The following is a 21,860-nucleotide window of genomic DNA, read 5'->3' as shown; positions in this document are numbered from 1 at the left end:
TAGACAGGACTCTATTATGTTCTCTCCACGAGTCCCCACACGGCTTGTTGTTCCTCCTCCCCGCACATCTCGCCGGGACCAGAACGCGTCGCGTCTCCCACTGGCGCCGCGACATCCCATTGCATGGCCCTTCGCCTCAGCGCCTGGCTTGAAGAAACGTTCGAGTCCCAGCTGCTGCTAGGCAACCAGTGGCTCCAGGACACCTTTGAGAAGAAGCGGTCTGGCGTTAGAGCCCAATTGCACAGGCAGTGGGACGTGTACCACGATAACGGATCGTCTCTGGATATCATCAACTACGTCCACTCTGACCGCAACAGCGCACTGTTGGTACTCAAGGCAGGTGATAATGCGCCCATCGCTGCTGCTACGTCTAACGTCACTTGTACCAGGTCGCGCCTCTCACGCTTACCGACGGCCAAGTTCAGATCCTCTCCCAATTCACGCCCGACTGCGCTCGGAACTTCCTCCAGGAATTCCCCGCGCTATCGCACCTGTCCATCGGCACCACAGTAGCCGTCCGCACCTTCACTATCCGCCTCACCTCGTACGGCCCGCCGCGCGAAAGACTGCGCCTGATACTAGATCGGATCGATTGGCTGGGCGATAACCACGAACGGGTACAGAATCTGGAGCGTGAGAGTCTGAGGCCACTGCATGCTTGCGAGCACATTGGTGTCTTGCTAGAGCAGCTGCGCAGTATCCGCGAGCGAGAAGACCGCCGATGCTTGGCATCTGGTGCTGAGGAAACGGACGTAGAAGCAGTCGACGACGCTACGGGGGATAACATGGGTTCAGATGGGAACATGCCGCATGGCAACGAGCTCCAATCACAGATGATGGGCACTCAGCTGCCATTTGGAACACAACTGCCTCTCCCATCCCGTCCTCATGCAGGCAACGAGGAGCCACAGGTCATAGGAGTGAACCGGCTGGAGCCAGTCCTAGGCGGTAACACCCAGCGAAAAGAGATACGGCCAGGTGCTGCTAGCACAGACTACGAGAAACGTCAAGAAATGCTGCTGGATCTTCTCGGTAAAGGTTCCAATTCCAACGCCCGCAAACCTGAGGCGACCTCGGCGAACAGTTTCGTGCAGTCAGCTTTCGGTAAGCAAAGTGACAATACGTCAACTGTAGATGAATCTCTCGAAGCACCGTCAGATGCATTGCAGCAACAGTCAAGAAGGTCCGAACCAGAAGCCGGGAACGAAGATCCCTCGCCATCTGTGTCCAATCATGGGAGGAAGAGAGTCAAGAGGGTCCGCGAGATATCGCCCGAACCTGCAAAAGCTACCGAAGACGTTCGAACCGAGGAGCAAACCATTGAACAAAGTCTGATTGAGGATGACAATGAGACAATGCCTCCGTGCTCTTGGATGGCAGACTTGATCTTCAATAGCGAGACGCTAAAGGTACCTAGAATCCAGCGGAACTGTCTGGACAGGGAAACCAGTTGGCTAAAACCTCAACCCGGGGTTCAGCCTTTCCAGGCTGGAAACATGCCGCAATCAATACTCATGGCTTGTCATCGGATGGCTGACGAGAGAGCTGGCGCTGAAACTGACGATGAATCGGACCCAGATCCGTCTGCAGAGACTGTCGATCCATCGCCCGAGTCTCTGCCCCAAAAGACGCAAGATGATGAACCTACCTTTACCAAAAATGACAGATCTGCGAGGACAAAAGATGATGAGCCCGTGACTACTCAAGACGACAGTGATGCCGGTAGGGAGAGGTCCTGGAGCACGTCTCCGGAGCCTCCACCACGTCCAGCAAGAGTCCATCAAGAACTTCCTCCTGACTCAAGCATCGAGAAGCCCGCATCTCATTCAGAACAGGATTCTGCGTCACAGCCAATGTCCGCCAGCAAGCAGTCACAAAATCGTTCTGTCGTCGAGATTTCAGATGACGACGAGCCAACTGGTCCATCATCCTCGCCACCCGTTCCAGCTGCACCCGCAGATTCTGACGATGAAATGAACATGGAAGAATCCGTTCCACAAGCCTTGGGCGAAGATCTTACACGGCACAGAAGAGAGACATCGGCAATCGGGAAGGCTCCAAAGTCTGATCCCTTGCGGTCGCCTGTAGTTGTTCAGGTGAAAGAAACTCCATATGGAAAAGGCAAGAATGCCCCAGGCGCCCAAAGCTCAAGCGGCGAGCCAAAACAACAATCATCTACATCGATAGTTCATAGTACATACGATACGCCTAGTCTCTCTGATCTTGCCGAGCTTGGGGTCATGCAAAGTTCAGGCGACAAGCACAAGGGAGTTGAAGTACCTAGCAGTGTACCCCAAGGCCCCAACGGCGATGACGCTGGAGACATAGAGATGCTAGACCATATCCCAGACGCACAAGATCTCAATGGCAAGACGGCTGCTGCACAGCCATCGCAACACAGGCTAGATCAAGGGACGAAGTCCACATCTTTCTCCCATGCAACGACCAAATCTACGCATCTATCGCCGGAAAACCGTGGCGTACAGTCATCACCGGCAGTACCTCACCTCGCTTCACAATCCACCAAGCGCAAGCTTATTAGTTCGCCGACCAAGAGCAAACGTCGACAATCTAAGAGACGCGAAATCAAGATTGTCGGGTTTGGAGACGAGGCTCCGTCTGCAATCGACCCAGTGGCTGCGTTACTCAAAGAACGAGACGATTCTCTACGCAGATGGCGGGAGCAACGTAATTCTAGCACAAGCTTTGACAGTCGACCTGAGACTACGAGCAGATTTGCTACGGAAGATTCAGACGCAATGGATATTGACGGTGCTGTGAAAGTGGAGAAAAAGGAGCCATCGCCCAGCATGTCCCCTCGGCACCAGGATCTATATGACGAACCGAGTCCTAGACAAGTAAAGCCCGCTGCAAACCCAGCTTCCCAGCCGCCCACAACACATCCTCAGTCACAAGGCCGCTCCCGTGACAATCGACCTCGTGGTCCCGTTCCGATACATATGCAACCTCCACCAGCATCTTCAAAGCAAGTAGACCAAGATGATGTCCAAACCGTCTTCCAGTCCTTCAAGTCCGCCTATCCGCAATATGATGGTGATGAGAAGCACTTTCGAAACCAATGCACGCAGATGTATCAACTGGAACAAGAAGACAAGATGGTACCGAAATGGCAGTGGGACGACTTCATCATACGGAACAGGACAGACTACAGGCAATATGCCATGGACTGCATTGGCCAAGGGGAAGATCCGGAGCCATACCATCGCTTCTACAAGAACGACATCCGCGACACCTTGTACAAAGAGGGCATTATCGGTAACACCAAGACGCTGCAAAGGGCACTAGAGGAGCTTAGTGGTGGTTCAGCTGCAAAAATGGCCGAGCTTAAACCGGTCGTTCAATCTGCTCCGAAGCCAAAACCAGTAAGGAAGTCACTGCCAGGTTCTTTCAACCAGCCCAAGAAACCCACACATGACCGCGTCAACAACGCCCACTCCCGTCCGCGCCAGTCCCTTCCTGCAGACCCGCGTCCTCACGCCCAAAGCCCTCTCCGACCCAGCTCGCCCTCATCCGGATCCTCATCACGGCCCCAGCCACGCCCACCAAATCCCACGAAACGGGTACCCTCTACAACCCGGCCTCCACGCCAGCCTTCCAACAACCCCCCTCCCGATACCACCGCCCCAACCGACCCAGCCCCCACCACCACAAGCACCGGCGACAAATACCGCGACTTCGTCTTCGCCATGCAACGCAGCGCCTCCTGGACCGGCAGCACTGAAGTGAGTTCCACGCCCAAGGCTAAAAAGTGACAAGAGAACAATGGGCTAAGGTATGTGTGTTTCCTTTTTAGGTCGATCCAAAGAAACCGTGGCCACAGAGTCTGGCTGGTAGACCGAGTGTGGCTGATGCGCCGAGGAGCAAGGTTGATGTGCTGGATTGGGGGGATGTGTTGGGGAAGATGGGGTGGAGGGGTGGGAAGTGAGGGGGGGATGGATAGATTGGATTTGGATATGGCTTGAGAGGATTGGAAATGGTTCGAGGTGGCTTGGGCTGGGTGGATGACGTGTGTTGGGGTATCCTGGATTCTCGTTTTGTTAGAAAGAGCTTGAATATGGTACCATGAGACAGAGGCATTACTAGCACGATTCGAGCAACTATACATTAGCGACCACAACGTCGCAAGCAATTCCACAGATTTACGCGGAGTATTCCTTTGTGATGCAAGCGCTGAGAACTATGTGTGCAATCGTTCGATTACCAATATCATTGCAAGAGGGTATATGCTCCCCGCCTCGTCCATATCCGACCTAATAGCCAGTGAAGCCCCGTCAAACGCCTTGTTACCATCCTATTCATACACATACCATACATATGCCGTCACCACACGCCAGCCCTAAGCTCCCGGTGCCGACGTCCTCCACCTCCTAACACCCTGCAACCCACTGACACCCACCGTAACCACGAGAAGCAGTGCATTGAACCCAGCCATCATATAGAACGGCGCACCAGGTCCAGTGCTATCGAATAACGCACCACCCGCTTTGGTCAGCAGCAAGATACCAAAGCCACCAAGCAGACTGTACGTGCCCGCTATCGAGCCTTTGATATGGTTATGCGACGATGTTCGTCTCGACGCAGAGGCCGAGCGGGAAGATTGTATGTGTTCTGGAAGCAAAGGAGCGTTTTCGTCCAGAGGGGTGATGGGCGCGCTGTGTGGTGGTGTGGCGCCTGCAGATGGATGCGACGTTGTTCCAATGGATGCGGAAGCCGAGTTGTGGAGATCTGTCGCGGAGCTGTGTTCGTCGTTGTTGATGCCACGGCCGAGGAGGGCGAGGGAGCAAACGATGGCGCCGATCTGACTGATGCCTAGTAAAGCTACGATGAAGAAGATCGCGCCTGTGCCGTCTTCGCTCTTGTAGTCTGGGCTCGTGAGCGATCCGAAGGCTGAATAGCCTGCTATGCCAGATACAGCTGCTACTAGCAAGGGAATGTTGTATCGTGGGAATCGACCGGAAAGGTAGCCGAAGAGGGGTGCGGACATGAGTGCTATGAGCTGGCTGATGCCTGTTAACATCGCTGCAAGTTTGTAGGCTTCAGGACAAGCGACTTTGATGTCTGAGGGAATGTTGGAATCGACTTTGCAGCGGCCGGTCTGTAGAAAGTAGTGGTTTGTGAAGAGAGGGATGAAGAGCGATATAGCGACTGAAGATGCGCGCGCGACGAATCCTCCGACGTAGCCAAGTCCGATGTTTGGAGAGGTGAAGCCGAGACGGACACTTTCCAGGAAGAGACCAGGGTATGATAGTACGACGTCGCGCGTCAGATGAGAGTCTACGTCTTTGTAGTCGCCTCTGCTGGTAAGGCGCTTCCAGCCTTTCGCTTCTTCGCCAGGTAGTTGGCGCAAGCCGAAGAAACAGCCCAGTGCCACAAGAAAAGCGATGGCCCCTACGACGTAGAAAGCGTCTGCTACAGCTGTTGCGGGACGCTCACCGGCATTTTGGAACTGTGTTGGCAGAGGTAGGAAGACGAACAGCGCGACTAAAGCGCCGCAGCCTGTGAACATGCCCACCAAACCAGCAAGCTGTGACGTAGATGCGCCCGAATTCTTCTTCGCGGGTGTGTCTTGTGTATGATCTTCCGGAGAGTTGGAGCGGAAACGGGCGGGCGTAATCGTGAGTTCGGACGATATCGAAGCAGCTGGCGCATGCGACCTGCCACGGCTACGCGTCGGCGATCGCGGATCGGGTTTGACATCCTTGACGAGAGTCATCGAGGGCAGAATCGCCGTCACCATAGTCGCGCTGTTCAAATATCAGCCTCAGCAGCCTGTGCAAACAACCCAACTTCTCGAAACTTACGTAGCACTTCCACCCAAACTGAACAGCACTCTCGCAAGCAACAGCTCCGGATACACATTCCGCGCCTGCACAAGAACCCATAGCGCGACACCTACAATACTGTATCCCATAACCGCAACACTCCTCACACCCACGCGGTCGCTCAGCAATCCCCACGCTGGACACGCAACAAGCGCTACCAGCTCATCCACAAACCCCAGCGTGCCGACCGCATCGCCGACATTGCGCGATTGGCCGATGCGCTGTGTGATGACAAAGGATATAGAGCTATTGAGGAAGACGAGGAAGCTTATGCTGAAGAGCGCCACGCCGAAGAGGTACGATGCGATCTGCGTGCGCGTGGCGGTGAATTGGAGGCCGAACATGATTGCGCGATTCGTGCTCGCGGTGAGCTTAGCAGGACTATCGTGGGCGCATTGAGATGTCGTGTGGTGTTTGTGGAAGGGCGATGTCGCGTTGCGGCCGTTCGGTCCGAAGATGCGTGATGTCAGAGCTGTGGCTGGAGGGTGTGGCGGCAGACTGGTCTCATCACGTGTGCAGCGTCTCACCCAGAACGTGTCCGCACTCAGTCCAACGCCGTCCAGGCTGTGATGGCCAGCAACGAAAGAGCCAAGTCTAGAGTAAGCTGCAACGTGCTTTACGCATTCGCCCGATGCATGCCAACATGTGTCAGTTGTCAGGCGAGGGTCTTCTTACTCCATGGATCAACTCATGCAAGCCGTGCCATTATTGATTACTTTTCGTATTGGGTATTGAAGCTCTAAGTAAAGGAGACACGTGGTATATACTAAGGAAAGCTGGTAACTGATGCCCAGATCATAACAACGTAGCGACAGCGATAGCATCGCCTTCCCCCAGCCACGCGGGAGCAAGCTAAAGCTCAACCGCACCTGGGAGGCCAAAATCCCTCCAAACGAATTATTATTGTCGCCGTTATATACCCATGATCGGCGCTGTAGGGTCAGCACCGGCTCCCCGCACAAGGGTGAATAAGCCTGCATCTGCAGGGCTTGCAAATCACGAACAGCGTGTCTCAAACTTTGGCCCAGCCCAAAGGCATATCACGTCCCTGGTTTGCACCCCAGTATCCCCTCGCTTCGGGATAGTCACCTTTTTCGACGCCTTCCCTGAAGAGGTCGCGGACCGTGTCTATTCGCACCGTGTCGCGGGGCTTGAGATCAAATTTGAAGGGAATAGGCTTCGCGATGAGCAGGATGGAGTAGTCGAGTGTTGGGTCTTCAGGCTTTTTGGTGATGTCGCCCCATTCCAGAGGCTGACTAGTCGGCTCAGCGGGCTTTGACTTCTCCAGTGTTGCGTCGTTCGTTGGCCTAGATCCAGGGTATGTGAACTTGGCAAGGATCTTTTCTGCCATGGTTGGCTCAGTTGTGTTGAGACCTGCGTTGAGCTCCTCATGTGACACGGTGGCCTTCTCATTCATGCCAATCGTATGTTCCGCCCTCATGGGGCTCATGGCCGGCATGATGATGGAATCGCCCGATGACTTCTTGATGTCGAACAACCACGCAATAGCGCCAATGCCAATCAGTAGATCCTCATCTGCAACGGCTTGCCCTGTGCAAGTCCTCCGGCCGTACCCGAACTGTGTCGAGTTGATGATAGTTGGATATTGAGAAAGAGGCTCTTGGTAGGTGGGGTATTCTGGTTTGATCCATCGAAGAGGGTTGAAGGTTTCTGGATCTGGGTATAGATCAGGGTCGCGGGAGATCGCCCTAAGGAAGCATGTCAGAATAGTTTACATCAGTCAGGATACATGTGAACTTACCACTCCAAAGGATGAATGGTACTGCCCTTGGGAATGTGATAGCCGTTGTACTCATCGTCCTGGATCAGGTAGTGGGGGATGCCAGTGGGGACTGGTGGGCGCCATCGAATGCACTCGCGAATGATGGCTCGCAAGAAAGGAAGATTGGGTCTATCTTCTGAACGTGGCATCCTGTCTCCACAGACACGATCGAGTTCCTCGTGTAACATCGGCAAGAACTGTGGATAGTGTGTCATGGCCAGACAAAACGTCTGCATTGGAGCGGCGATAGTGAGAGCTCCGGCGATACCGTGCATGCCAACAGCGTATGCGCCTTCGGTATCGGATTTGAAACCCCATTTGCTGCGACCATCCAGGAAGGTTTTCATCCATGATGGGGCTGCTTGTCCAGACTGCACATCGTTCACGACTTGTTCTTGCATGGTCTGGAACCATGTTCGCTCAGTGGTCGCGCGTCGCCTCTCCCAAGCCTTGGGTGGGGAGAGCCAGTCCGGCAGTGACATGAGGAATGGAAGCTTGTTGCTCAGAGAACCAGTGGGCGAGACACCAATGAGAAGTTCGCGTGCGCGTTGCTTCAGCTCGTCACTACCTTCGCTGTGGCCCCAGGCCAGTCGACAGGTGACTCGAGAGATGAATGACTCAAGGATGTTGTTGTATTGATCAGGTGCGTCCAGTAGCTCGGCCAACATGCGTGTTGATTCCATTTCAGGGTATCGATGGAACGCAGCCTTTTCCGATTCACGCATGATGATGTTCGCAAACTTTCGTTGACGAGTATGGCCCTCTGGAAAGCGTTAGACACTGTGGTATTAGGCGTTTATGAATGTGACTTACCGTTTCGACTGAGAAGCGGAAGATATTGCGCGCTTGAACGGTTGTCGTCGATCAAAGAGGGAATATGCGGTCGATCGGAGTAGATGGCCGCTTTTTTCGAAAGCAAGTCCTTTGCAATCTGATCGCTAGATATCCAGACATGGTTATGGCCAGCCAGGTCGCATTGATAGATCGGGCCATATTGCTTGCCCCAATCCGCGAACTTGATGAAACCGTTCTTCTCAGGCACCTCAGGTACTGAGCCGAGGATGGGGTAGCCTAGTATATGTTGGTTAGTCAAGTTGCTTTTATGATCATCAGGGTCCAGCAGTAGACCTTCGCCTATGCGATGTGACGGAGAAATAAGATCCATACCTTTGGGTCCTGGTAGAGGCTTTAGGCCTGTCGGTATTCTATGACGACGAGATGAATCCCAGTACCTGTAGAGTGCATATGCACCCAGAACAGCTACCGCTAGTAATATTGAAGGAAGCCCCATAATGGCAAACGGTCCGTAAGAAAAGAAATCACACCCAGCGTGACGAGGACCAAGAAGTTGGGTTACGAACGATGTGCAGCCTTAAGAAGAGATGCGGGTGCATGAGGCACTACATATAGCACCTGTAAGTTCCATGGCGGGAGGGTCACTGCCTGAGCATGTAAGCCTACTCCTGTGGATAGTTTCGAGTACCGATATTCCGTGCGCAGCTACGGGACGCTGCGTGTCAGAGCCGAGAGAGTGGATCATGTCCTCTAACAAGCATGACGCCTGGTGATTACAAAAAGTAGCCTCGCTTGTTTGACCAGCTCACTGGTCTGCAAGGACCACGAGTTTTCTGGCTGCGCTGAGTATGCAGCATCAGTGCCAAGGCAGGCATAGTATGTGAATCCTCCGCGACCGTTTTCGTCTAGCTTGCTTAGGACCAAGCTGATAAGGAACACCCTGAGGAAAGTTCCAGGGCGATCGCTGAGAGCTGCAGTATTGGAACGGTGTACATCGACGATGTTCCTTTCCGGATCGTTCTGGGCAACTTGCTGTCCTGGTCACCGGTAAATGACTGACTCGTCAGACGTTCCGAAGATAGTCGCAAGAAGACAATTTGTCAAGGCTAGAAAGCTGTTACTCTAAGGATGTTCTGCCTGAACTCAGTGAGCAGATACGGGTTGCATTGAACGTGTGACACTTTGCGAGAATTGCACATGCAATGTTGCCACCGGAGATCGCCAGGACATGGCAAGAGGTACAGCTGATGCTGGCTGGGTGGGCTGAACTGACGAGCTCGGCGATGAATCCGAAGGATGCGGCCGTCTTGGAAACACGAGTATTGTGACAGTTGGCTGTCGTGTGTCAGGATGATGATCGGTGCTGATGGTGTTGTTGCATATGGGGCTAATCTATTTTCAGAGGCCTCAAAAACCAATGATCGTCCGGCAGTCGTGCGGATCGCCCCATTTGCGACCATCAGCCTAAAGCCCCTGCTCGCTTCGCGTCCTCTTCCCAAAAGCGTCAACCCTGGATGTTATCTAAGTGAGGAGAGCCGACGTTGCAAGTCCGGCGCGCCTGAGATTTTCTGCCTTCCCTCCAACTTCACATAGAGGCTTCTCATCGCTCCTGCTCAGTCACGTCATATTGCCCTGCATTGGACCCTGAGCCTATTGTCTCACCCACGCCCAGGCGCAAAGCCTTCGTCGGCGACCGCGACTTCCTCCGCGCCGAAGTCTGCATATCTTCACGGTGGTGGCGTGTATGACAGAAACACCTGTCTCGAAGCAAAGTAAGATCGCTTTCGCTCCGTGCTCCTCAGGACAAGCATGAAGTCATTATGTTTGCGACATCACTCCTTGAAACGATAGATCAGTGTACTATTTGTAGTAATGATGGTGTTTCCACTAGGCATCGCGCAATTAGCTCACCCGCTGTTTTACCAGCAGTTCCCGGCTAGTGTGTACTCGTACTAGCCAGGTACCGACTTACTACAGCTGTCTCCGTAACTCTTTAGGCCAGTGCCGCTACGAACATCGTTCTATCACATAGCGGTTGCCGATATGCCGATATACTCATCAAAGACAGCCCCAACATGCTCACTTGCGTCGAATAATATGGCTTGAGCTCTGTGCCAAGTTCGCGGCGCACAACGGTCTCGCAGAACACACCACATCCGGATCGGCTGGCCCTCACTCGACGCGCAAACTCCAGATGTTTCGTCTACATAGGCGCAGATACCACGATCGAATCGCCACCTTCTCAGGGTAACATGGAAATGCACCTAGGCAACGAACTCCAGGTCGAAGTCAGCCCCACGAGTCGCTTGGTTCTACGGGCCCAACTGCAAAAATATACCAGAACCCCAACCAGAAAATTGCCAACCCACTGAATAGTGCGGCGGCTGAGGTGACGAATATCGTCACACGATGCTGACTCGAAGAGAACCGCTGCTCAGCATCTTCGAGCTTGCAGTCATTCCTGCGCGTCATGTACCCAACAACCAGGTTCCGATGAGTGTCAAGGCTAACTTTGGAACGAAACACCACGTCATGTGCACTGAGCTTATCACAATTTGCACGACCACAGGCATTACAACATCTCGAAGTTGCATAATCGTGCAGCTTCGAGAACGCTTAGGCTTCATCTCAAGTCCGTGTTTATGCAGGGTAATCTTTACATGTGCAGTATTACACATCTTGACCAAGTTTTGCTTTGCTTTGATGTCGCACTACCTTAGACACGACTTTAGGATATCATCCGACACGGAGCTGTGGAACGCGCGGCCCGACTTTTCCGTGGCCCATGACAATGTCACCTTCCAACGACATACCGCGATACGCAAGCTCGGATTCTACGGCGGTCGGGGAGCATCATCAACACAGCCTTCGGCGAGAACACGCGGCACACGATCAGCTACAGCTGCCATCCGCTATCAGCATGAATCTCTACCACACTAGGAAGTGATGCATCATGCTCTTTATCGGAACTCTTTCACCAAGCTCGTGGTGTTGCTAATACATGTGCTGCATCTTCTCTTCTTCGCGGGGATCTTTCTGCTGACCACTGACTCCGTTCGTGTCGTCTCCAGACCGCTGATATTGATCGTAGGGCTTAGAGTCACTTCCTCTACAGAAGTGATAGGCAAGGTAGTGACCGAGCGTAGTAATTCGCTCTCTGCAGCGGAGGCCACCTGATCGATCATTGGCGACCTAAAGACACAGTCGCTATCTTCTTACGCTATGCTTGTGACCATAATTCTCGTGGCTAATGCAAGGCGTGCAGACGTAGACTGTGAGCCCACATACTTACAAAATTCAAGCAATGGCTGTCGTCATGGTGGTAAATCGCCGCATGAATATCATGAACCAATGATTGCAGCCTGGTGTGCCCTTGCACCGCAGCATCGTGCGTCGCGGATGTCCGAACGTGTCTGTACAACATGTCGTCTGTCACCAATTCCATGTCTGGTTGTCGTCAAGGATACTCTTCCTTTCAATGCTCTTGAGGACAGCAAAGATAGCGCATACCACAGCGCTGTATTAGAATCCACTGACGTTCCAGTGATCTCCCGGTACGTCGCTTTTGAACTATGGGAGAGTAGAGAACTCCGTGCCTGGGCGTCCGTGTTAGACTGAGACACACATGAAGGTACATGTTATATGGAAGTTCTGTTTAGCAGCGCAGAAGACGGCCTAGTTCATCAGCGCTGTAAAAGAGTCATGTTTGGTAAGAAGACATGCACTTCCAGCAACCTGTCAGGGTTGAAGCACCAAATACTTATCTTCCACAAAAGTCCATTCAAGAGACATCAAATTGTCTTCCATACCCTCTGCAGATGAGGTAGAAGAAGGCCGCTGGATGTTTGGCGCGGTCATGTGCGAATCTGTATAGTCGTCTCATGCTTCCTGCATCGTGTCGAAGGCGCAAGTGCACTTCGACTTCACGCCTAGTACTGTTGTTCATGAGCGAGGCCACTAGACCTCGAAAGTATCGCGTCCAGAAGTATTCGGAAATATCAATCGCTTCTTCTGGGATGAACTTCAGGAAGAAACGACGACTAACGCTGCGAAAGGGTGTCAGGCGTGCCAGCGTGTGTTGCTCCGCACTTTATTCCGAAATCTTAGATAACTCCGAAACTTTGCATATCAGGCACTCGCACCTACAGAAAGAGAAGCTCGTCACTCTCACCAATCTTTTAATACAATGGCCGAATCACAGTATGTCATCCTCGAAGGTCTACCGACACCGCAAACGTATCACGATCTCCGAAAGCTCGCTGGGATGACACCCCCACCCATGGAAGCCGTACCCAAGTCACTCGCCAACTCCTTCTGCTGCATCGTCGGCTATGAGCGCAAACACATGGTTGATGACAAGACCCCGGCGCCGGGACAGGAAGCCATCGCGATGGGTCGTTTGGTCGGCGACGGGTCGCTGTTCCTCATCTTGGTGGACGTGGCAGTGCACCCAGATCACCAGCGCAAAGGACTGGGAAAGCGCATCATGCAGAAGCTTGTGGACTACGTGGATGAGCACGCACCGTCGGCATATGTGAGCCTTGTAGCTGAAGAGATGGCACAGAAACTCTACCCAATGTATGGCTTCAAAGATGTGGCGCCTAGTATTGGCATGTACAGGATGATTCGGGAACGGAAGCTTCAACAGGACATGGTGGAGGATACAGAAAAGGAAGCTTGAGGTCACGGGACCTGCTACCTCTTTAATTTCGATCCATCAACTTTGGTATGCAAGCCGTGGGAGTCAAAATGCAGTCCGAAGATGGTGGAGGTCGCGCCGGTCAAGTGCGAGGCTTTCACATGGCGAGGCAGCTGGGCAGGGGTTGGGTTTGTGGGGTGGCACCCCACCGATGGCGTCGATGCGCATCACTGCCCAGCCTTGACGAATTCACGCATCCAGCTCACAACACAACACTCGGAGGTCCCACGTGCGCAGTTGAATACCACAGCATACTCGCGCGATGCGCGTCTATGAGCACTTGTGATGCCTACATGTACTTCTCCAGACCGCATGATGTCCCCTTCCCCACCCGGCGTCAGGGCCGAAGAACGCCCACTTTCTGTATGTACAATGATACCCGTGGGCAGGCCTGGTCCGCTCTACACGTGCTATCTCCACAGTGCGCGCGTACTCGGCGTCTTCTACCCTTATCTACATTTGCGAAGATGAGCTAATTCGTTTTTAAGCTACAGTCCCTACCCAGCGAATTGCTCCAACTCATCGTTGCCTACCTCGACACCCCTGCGCTCAAACACGTCGCTCTAGTCTCCCAGACATTCCATCAGCATGCCACGGATCGATTGTGGCGTCATGTCTGCTTGGTCGACCAGTGGAAGCTGCACTTGAACGAAGAGACAGATAAAATATGGGGTGAACGCGGCCGTGGAGAGCCAGATGAGCACGACGACACACCCATCATCCAGAAACTGTTTATACTTGCGACGTAGGTATCTCAAGTCTTTCACGAGAATCATGCTAACGTGTCAGTAATCCTGCGATTGCGTCCAAGGTTCAGACACTATCGCATCGATGTCACCTGCCGTCTCCGAACATATTCAGCGAACTCCCACGAATGCGCTTCGACGCCGATAATCTCTCACAAGACGATCGACTACATATACTCCTCAAGCTCTCCATACGGAACCTGATCAACGTGCATACGCTGCGAATTGTATATGGGCATTACAAGCTGACGAACGCACTCGTTGCTGGTCTCCTTGACCAAGGTCGACCACGACGTGTTCCTCTTCGTAAACTCTGGCTTGAGAGTTGCAGCTTTAACAAGACTGAGCTATGCCGGCTTCTACCAAACAAAGCCACTGGGCTCGAGAGCATTCGACTGCGCAGGCTTGGAAAGGACATGTCAGATCAAACACAATGTCCGGGGCTACAGTTTTCCGAGTTCAAGCTTTCCCGTGGCGGACAATACTACCAGATGCATAATGGCGCAGGAGGATTTGTTGGAACTACTATCCACTTCTCTCACGAAGGTCTGCCAGAACGCTGGCCGCGGTCTTCAACAGAAGAGTTAACGGAAAAGGCCAGAGCATACGATGCTATCATGTGGGAGGAACTTCCCGAGATTAGAGACTACATCGATGACAATCCGGTGCATTCCGAGCCTACATCACTTGGACAGTTCGTGCCTGACTCAAAGCCCCCAATGGAATGGCTAATCGCGTGCTCCGCATCCAATCTCACCAGTCTCAACCTGGATTGGATACACTGGCGTCGAAGAGATCCAGAACTCGCTGGTTCCACCACTGATTCTGAATTATTTCTCTCTGCACTAAGCAGGCTGCGTTTCCCGCACTTGCGTGCATTCCAGATTCGCAATGCTGTCTTACCGCCCACAGTACTCCCAAAGGACGTTTATCTAATGGAAGGACCTTTTCTGGACTTTGTCGAGGCGCATCCGAAGATACAATGCCTCGGCTGGCCGATGGACAAAATGTACAGCCACACCAAGCCAACTCTTGACATACAAAATCGATCTCGAGCTCTGGTCGCCCATTTAGCAACAACGCTCACGGACCTTCGCATCGATACGCAATATGCAGGGCCCGGGGAACCTTTCACGGCGATATGCAGGACGGCAGAGGATATGCAGGAACGTACCCGGCGGCGAAGATTCATCGACGAATTCGTGCCTCACATGCGGAAAGTCGAGCAGATCAAGTTAGAAGGCGGTATACCACGCGACGAGAAGCGCGAACTACTCCGAGCATTACACTGGTGTCCGCTGAAGAAGATAGTCATGATTGGCGTTTCTTTCCCAGCAGGGAATACATGGGGGGCTGGCGGACAGCAACTCAGCGCCATCGACCCAGGGCAATCCGGCTCAGAGTTCATCTACAACCTTGAAGACGAAGACCTTTCGGGCATCTTAGCCGCATATCGTCGCGGGTTCCCCATGCCTGTGGACTTCACCTTCGAACCGAGCTACGGTTGGCCACCCCAGGCTCCCCTTCTCCAGACCGTCGCCCTGCACCACGCGTCTACAGTTGAAGAGCTCAAGATCTGTGGCTACAACGGCTGCCCAATCCTCTCCTACACAACACCCATCACCAACCCTCTTCTCACCGGTCTCCGCTCCTTCGACAACCTCAAACAACTCGTCATCTCATTCTGGCTGATGACTTGGTACGAAGACTCGTACCGCGACACGGAGATCATCCAGTCTTGGATCGATACACGCTCCCCGTCTTCGACAGCACTCACTATTGTGACGCCTCCCGCGTCGCCAACCCATGATCAGCCCGTCGACCCAGGTCAGTTCCCCAACTTTGGTAATCCACGCGTTGTGCCACGTGCTCAGAACTTCAACCGGTGGGCTGTGGAGCTCAGGACCAAGTTCACACCCTCTGCGCTCGCGTATCGTGTTGCGCGGGACATTGGGCCGTTCCTAAGTGACGTGGCTAAAGAGAGGAAGGGCGGTGTGGGTGTGAGGGCGAGCTTCTGCCTAGGCGTAAAGGAAGAGAGGAGAACTGCAAGCGACATGTTCGATTTGGATATCAGGATCGGGAGAGGCAACCAGGTGTTGGAGTTTGTAGGACCTAGAGAGGAAGGTGAGAAGGGGCGGTGGTGGACGAAGATCGAGCAGAGGAGGTGGTTTTGAGTGATGGAACGAGAATGTGTGGTTTACTTGATGTTAGTGTTCAAAGCACTGGTGCATGTTCATATGCGATTTGGGACGCGTGCGGAGTTTGTATAACAGCTGGTGTGTTAGTCGAGATTTGTTTTATCTGGATAGGCAAGCAGATCAGGTACAGAGCAACAGGCGTTGTCCATTGGCAGTGATTTGTCAACTGGGTCGGTACGTACGCTGGTGTAATCGGTACGGTCGTCTGTACTCGAGTGATGGGTCGCGGGATCGGCCAGCCGTTAGCGTACAGCCTTGCGTTCAGCGATGCAGTGTGTAGAAGTCTCGGTGTTCCGCTCGGTTTATATCCGTCTAACGACCTCGATAGCCTTCGCTTCCCTAAAACTCATCAGTGCATCCTGTCTCATCTGCGGTTGATTGGCACAGTCGGTGGCTTGATTCATGCTTTTATTTCGTGACAGAACATGATGAATTTTCCGTAGTTATGCCTCCAGAGCTTTGCGCTCAAACGGTGTTGCCATCCTCGTTGGTGATGCGAGGTGGACAGCAACCGGGAGAGGGATGACAGAACGCCCCATGCCGAGCAATACCATTTGCCTATAAGAACCCGCTTTCCGATCATGCACCCGTCCGAATGGCCTTCATCGCGCCTCTACTCCTCCTCGTCGCCAACCTTAAGCTTCATGCGTTTACGAGGACTTGACGGTGGGGCCCTTGGCACCCTTGGGTGTGCCAGTTTGGAATCCGTTGCTGAACTTGCGGTTGACGGTCTTGAGGTATCGCATGCGGCCGGTACCGGTGGTCTTCCTGCGCTTGGCCTTCTCACCCCAGTTGACTGTTCCAATGTTAATCTTCGCGTTCTGTGTGTGCGCGTCTCAGGTACACGTACACTTGCGGGTCTTAGCAGCAGGGTAGCCGCATGAGGCGCAGGTGTGCTTCTGGATGTGGAGGGATCGTTGACCTAAACATTGAATCAGCCCTTGTCTCCTTCCGTGCCTTCGCATTTCCATTGCTAGCTTCCAGGGAGGTATCACGTACCGCAACGCCTGCAGAGCGTGTGCGTCTTGTTGTGGCGCTTTCCGAAACTGGAGGTACCCTTCGCTATATCGCAGTCAGTCTCGAAGCTCGTGGTTGCGGGTGAGGGTGGGAGTGCGGCGTACTCATTTTGGCTGGGGACTAAATGGGAATCGTCAGTAACCGGTCATCTACACAGCAATTCGGGAGAGCATACCTGGTGACGCTGTTGTTAGTATCGAGGGTGGGAGTGATCGCGGTTTCGTCGTGCGAGAGCGAAATCGACAACAGCTTAGCGAGACACAATTTCGAACGTGTGTGGGGCTAGCCGTTTCGGGAATGGCGCGACGGGGCTCCACCGGCAGGCACGAGGGGCATCAACACCAGCAGGAACATCGTCACCACGAGCGGCAACTATGAACGCTCTGCCATCGCTTAGTCTGTTCTTCCATCGATTAATTGAAAGGCCTCAACTCATCCACATCGAAGACGCCTTTGACTGCCACTCAGCTTTTCGGGACACCCTCATCAGCGATCTCTACGGACATCACGACGGCTTTATCACTTGTAACCACGGTCATTGCTTGTAGAATGTTTCTAATGTTAGTGTCCTAACGAATACCATTTCCGATTCGAGTAACGCGCTTAAAAGAGCGAGAAGTTCATTACTCTACCAGCCATGTCACTAAGGTGGGATGAAGAACAGCTGTCAAATTCCGCAAAAACTATCATCGAATACATCGGAGAAACTTACATCTCATCATGCATCATCTAGGATATATGATTACCTGCAATGCCGGATATGCACCTTATAACGACTTGATTATGCGATCGTGCTCAGGTCGCCGGTTACGAGTTGGTTGTCGCATATCTCGTCGTATTTCGCATACCCCAGAGGAAGAGGGTTGCAGACTCAGAAGCGCCACCGATACGTTACTCTGCCCATGTGATCAATTACAAGCCAGTACGGTTAGAAATAGTGCAGGTCGCGGCTCGGGACATGGCAGTCGACATTTAGCACCATGTCGATTGATGACTGCACCTCCCAGCTGAGTTCCGCATATGAAAGTCCTCACGATAGATCACCCAGCAATACACAATACAGTCTAAATAACACAGCCTATACTGTATGTGACATTTGTGACATATCTGTGGCTCATCCGCGGATGTCGGTAGAGCTATGAGAGCTGATACCGCACGTCAAAGTATCGGAAGTGAGCTTCAAATGAAGAAGGTATCCCGTGATAGCACACATACCGCCCAGTCCGCAGACAAGATACCTCCGAGTCAATATGATACAAAATATTCCCGTGTAGAGCCGCCCAAACTCATCGTCACCCAGTTGCGCTAATGTTCCCTCGCAGGTACAGCAGCTCTTCCAAGTCCCTAGTCATGCCCGTTGGATGTGATCGCTGAATCCCAAATGCATCTTTGGCAATCGGCTGAGCTTACTTTGGCTGACCCTGGTTGTTGAAACCGAAGTCCTGGTCAGTAGAGTTCGCAGAGTAACCGAACGGAGGATAACCTCCGCCAGAATAGCCACTGCTGTACTGACCGCCGTTGTTGTAGAGGTAGGGGTTTGCAGCGTATGATGGGCGCTCTTCCTTGCCGTTGCGGCCAGCGTAGGCAGGACGCGCAGTCCAATGATTGCCGTTCTGATGACCGTTCTGATAGCCAAGACGAGCGTCATTATGGCCGTCCTGAGGAGAAGACATGCCGTGCTGCATCACAGGCTGGAGTTCGCGGACAACCTCAGGGATGTTACCATAGTGACTTGGCAGAGAGTGTGGAGAGCGCTGGTTGTGCGAGGGGAACGGGGGCTGAGGAGTGTGTGGCGGCTCAGCAGCCTTCTGGTCCATGGACTTTTGCAAAGCCTGAATGATCTGCTTCATTTCCTTCATTTCCGCCTCCATGATGGCCATCTTCTTATCCTGCTCCTTCATCGCGTCCGGAATGGTCTCCTTGATACTATCCTTGATGGTATTCACGGTTGCGTAGATGTTGTGTTGATTGTCCGCTACTTCCCTTACGCGATCGATGGAAGTCTCTACGCGATTGGTAGTTTCCTTGACAGCATCCAGATGAGATGAGAGTTGCTTGAAGCGTCTGTTGATCAGTGCCAAAGTATCATCATGCCTCGCCTGTGATGTACGTTCCTGGTCCTTGGCGAGCTTCTCTAGTGCGTCCCAAGTAGTCTTACCCACTACATCGAGGTGCTCATTGGTCATGTAGAAGTGGTCCTCGGTGGTCTTTGGTGCAAGCGGCTGGGTAATTGCGCTGTAAGACCCGGAAGGCACACTCGCGCGTGCTGAGAACGGAGGACCAGAAATCTTGTGAAGCGGACTGGGAACGGCGCTGGGACAGTAAAGCTGAAAATCGCCGTGCGATTCACTGCGGCCTGGGCTGACAGTGTTGAGCATATCAGTCAGCCGTGAGGAGGACTGGTCACCGAGATTGCCGTTCCTTTGTCGTGGGTTCTCGCTCTGCTCTCCAATACGCAACTCTTGCATGACGCGGGTTGTGATGCCAACGTCGGAGCGCCGATCACCTTCATGAGTGAGCTGCTCGTTTTCATCGACTTCGCGAGCGGTTGGAGAGTTTGGCTCGATATCCTGGCGGTCTCCTTGGAAGATCATCTTGATTGAGCCGTTGGCCGACTCTTCGCGAGGGTGGAGGACCGACCGTGACCTTGCGGGGTGTGAGTAGAGAAGGCGCGTTTCGTCAGACTGAGAGAGTTATTAGCGTTTGTACCAGCACATTAGAGGAAGAAGCGGGGTACTGCGTGTGAAGGTACCTGGGCAAGTAAACGCTGAAGGGACAGATGACGACAGGCCCCACTTTTCGGGAAGGTGAGAGAAAGAGCCCTGGAAGCAATAACGGACTTACATTCTTAGACGGTGTCTCGCCTTCAGCGAAGGGGAAATGAGTGATGCGGGATGGAGAATAGAAGTGCGGCTGGAGATGGGGACCATTGGCGGGGTTGGTCTCTTGCGTTGTGTTCGGACACTCCTCCCTCAGGCGGTCGGGACGAGGAAGGTTAAATGAGCCAAGGCCCGCACCTGCCAAAGGAGCATGGTGTTTGCCTTCTGCCTTGGTTGGCGAACTGTCCCAGTTGGGGTAGGGCCGTTGCACTGATCCATCCTCTATGAGCTTGGTGTAGTCTTCTGCGGTATATGGGCGGGACTTCGCGGGACTCGATCCACCATGTCCAGGCAGGATATATGACGAACGGACGGGCGAAAGATCAAACTTAGGGAACTGGATGCGGCTGATGTTGTCGTTGAAGTCCGAATAGCTGTCACGTAAATCACCACGCGTTGGCGCAGCCCTGCGAAGTGGGCTGGGCTGCCTATCAGCTGGTGGCGGAGTATCCTTTGCTGGTGGTGAAGGCGGGATGACTGAATCAGACGATTCGTTGACATCAGGCACAAGGCGTGTGTTCTCTACGTTGTGCGACTGCTTCTTCAGGCTACCTCTACCCGGTGAGCCACGGCCACTCGTGCGATGGCGACGCGAAGATCCGCTATGATGGCGATGCGCGTAGCTGTCAGGATTAACGACCTTCGCAGGCAGAGACTTCACCGTGTCTGAGCGTGAAGTCCTTGTAGGGGTGGACTCGACAGGGCGCGCTGGCTTTATGGGGCGGACTGGGATGATGCGAGCCTGACGTGATGCTGTGCCCAAAATCTGCGCTGCTTTGTTTGGCATTGCTGGTGGAGCTGCAGCGCTGGAAGACTTGGAAAAGGTATTACGGAGGTTCTGGAAAAGCTTTTTCTTTGGGCTTTTGGGCGGCTCCTCGCGTTCTGGCGGTTGCTCTCCGCTGGCGATCCGGCACTGTCGTCGCAAGTCTTCTGTTCTGATATAGATGTCGTCCTCGTTTGCCGAATCTGTAAATTTTAGCACGAGAGTGCATACACAGTAACATAGACTCACCGATCATTGGAGTGGGCGGGACTTGACCAGTCATCTTGAACAGGTTCTTCTCAGCGCGAGATTCTACCTTGCCTCTAGCCGTCTCCTCGTCGAGAGCTTCAATCTGGGCCTGTGCAGCTACAGCTTCATGTTGACTGCGTCCTGACTGCCTCGAACGTGCCGTCGAACCGGCATTGCTACTTATCCAGGATCCGTGGTCTGACTTGCGGGGAGAACGTGCCTGATCGATTAAATTGGTGAACGTAGCCATGGCGGTGCGACTTCTGCCCGACCCCGAGGCTGGAGTGTGTGACTCAATAGGCGAGGTGAGCGGCGTGTTGTCGGTAGAGCGCTGTCCTTGCTGCCTTTGCTGGTCGATGGTCGGTAGAGGGCGCGGAGGCGGCGGCAACGGGAGCGTGATCGGCGGCGGGCGCTTCTTCTCTTCGGTGAACTGGTACGCCATGGGTGCAAGATTTCGTCCAAGTGGGGGATCTGTCCCAAGTGTGAGGAGTTGAGCAGGTGAAGAGACTGAGAGTCCCGGAGTGGTCGTAGCTCAAATAGCGTGAAATGATAGAATTCCCTGTCTCGACCAAAGCGTCAGTATTCGAGTTTTGCAAGTAGCAAAAATCACATGAATCAGAGAACAGAGGAGGCTATCGCGTTGCGGAGGTGTTGCGGTAGAGGTTCGTCCACGACAGAGATCGCGTTGTTGAGCAAGACGTAACGGCAAGGCAACAACATCATCAACAACAGTGATGACAGCAAACGCGCTCCTCGTTCACCTCATCTTAAAAGAGGGGTAGCCCACGTGGGGACGCAGACTTGCAAGAGGAGATCAAGCAAGAGATGGCATCCGCTGTAACGCAGTGGTTACACTAGGCGCGCAGTGGACAGCCCCTAATCTGCATT

The 21,860-nt window shown here is 53.4% G+C and overlaps 7 protein-coding genes across 7 annotated transcripts; 3 read left to right on the top strand and 4 right to left on the bottom strand.

Annotated features, from left to right (window-relative positions):
• Positions 1-123: 123 nt before the first annotated feature.
• On the top strand, positions 124-3,773 carry J4E84_002949 (uncharacterized protein; the record flags this gene model as incomplete). The annotated part of the gene is made up of 2 exons (XM_049385567.1): positions 124-327; positions 390-3,773. The coding sequence occupies 2 exons, from the start codon at positions 124-126 to the stop codon at positions 3,771-3,773; spliced, it is 3,588 nt and encodes a 1,195-aa protein (XP_049246444.1).
• Positions 3,774-4,357: 584 nt separating this feature from the next.
• On the bottom strand, positions 4,358-6,187 carry J4E84_002948 (uncharacterized protein; the record flags this gene model as incomplete). Its single annotated transcript, XM_049385566.1, has 2 exons — positions 4,358-5,765; positions 5,823-6,187. 2 exons carry the CDS (start codon positions 6,185-6,187, stop codon positions 4,358-4,360), a joined length of 1,773 nt encoding a protein of 590 aa, XP_049246443.1.
• Positions 6,188-6,855: 668 nt separating this feature from the next.
• On the bottom strand, positions 6,856-8,791 carry J4E84_002947 (uncharacterized protein; the record flags this gene model as incomplete). Its single annotated transcript, XM_049385565.1, has 3 exons — positions 6,856-7,552; positions 7,606-8,389; positions 8,440-8,791. 3 exons carry the CDS (start codon positions 8,789-8,791, stop codon positions 6,856-6,858), a joined length of 1,833 nt encoding a protein of 610 aa, XP_049246442.1.
• Positions 8,792-12,607: 3,816 nt separating this feature from the next.
• On the top strand, positions 12,608-13,102 carry J4E84_002946 (uncharacterized protein; the record flags this gene model as incomplete). The annotated part of the gene is made up of 1 exon (XM_049385564.1): positions 12,608-13,102. One exon carries the CDS (start codon positions 12,608-12,610, stop codon positions 13,100-13,102), a length of 495 nt encoding a protein of 164 aa, XP_049246441.1.
• Positions 13,103-13,432: 330 nt separating this feature from the next.
• J4E84_002945 (uncharacterized protein) lies at positions 13,433-16,040 on the top strand (the record flags this gene model as incomplete). Its single annotated transcript, XM_049385563.1, has 3 exons — positions 13,433-13,483; positions 13,609-13,865; positions 13,910-16,040. The coding sequence occupies 3 exons, from the start codon at positions 13,433-13,435 to the stop codon at positions 16,038-16,040; spliced, it is 2,439 nt and encodes an 812-aa protein (XP_049246440.1).
• Positions 16,041-16,714: 674 nt separating this feature from the next.
• Positions 16,715-17,189, bottom strand: RPL37 (60S ribosomal protein L37; the record flags this gene model as incomplete). The annotated part of the gene is made up of 4 exons (XM_049385562.1): positions 16,715-16,860; positions 16,915-16,986; positions 17,064-17,126; positions 17,186-17,189. 4 exons carry the CDS (start codon positions 17,187-17,189, stop codon positions 16,715-16,717), a joined length of 285 nt encoding a protein of 94 aa, XP_049246439.1.
• Positions 17,190-18,487: 1,298 nt separating this feature from the next.
• On the bottom strand, positions 18,488-21,222 carry J4E84_002943 (uncharacterized protein; the record flags this gene model as incomplete). The annotated part of the gene is made up of 3 exons (XM_049385561.1): positions 18,488-19,765; positions 19,926-20,926; positions 20,973-21,222. 3 exons carry the CDS (start codon positions 21,220-21,222, stop codon positions 18,488-18,490), a joined length of 2,529 nt encoding a protein of 842 aa, XP_049246438.1.
• Positions 21,223-21,860: the final 638 nt, after the last annotated feature.

Source organism: Alternaria hordeiaustralica (assembly GCF_023758085.1).
Source record: "Alternaria hordeiaustralica strain BMP 2776 chromosome Unknown scaffold_4, whole genome shotgun sequence".
In the NCBI taxonomy this organism is placed as follows: Eukaryota; Fungi; Ascomycota; class Dothideomycetes; order Pleosporales; family Pleosporaceae; genus Alternaria; species Alternaria hordeiaustralica.
The sequence above is the reverse complement of the archived record's forward strand: the minus strand, read 5'-3'. Positions and strand labels throughout refer to the sequence as shown.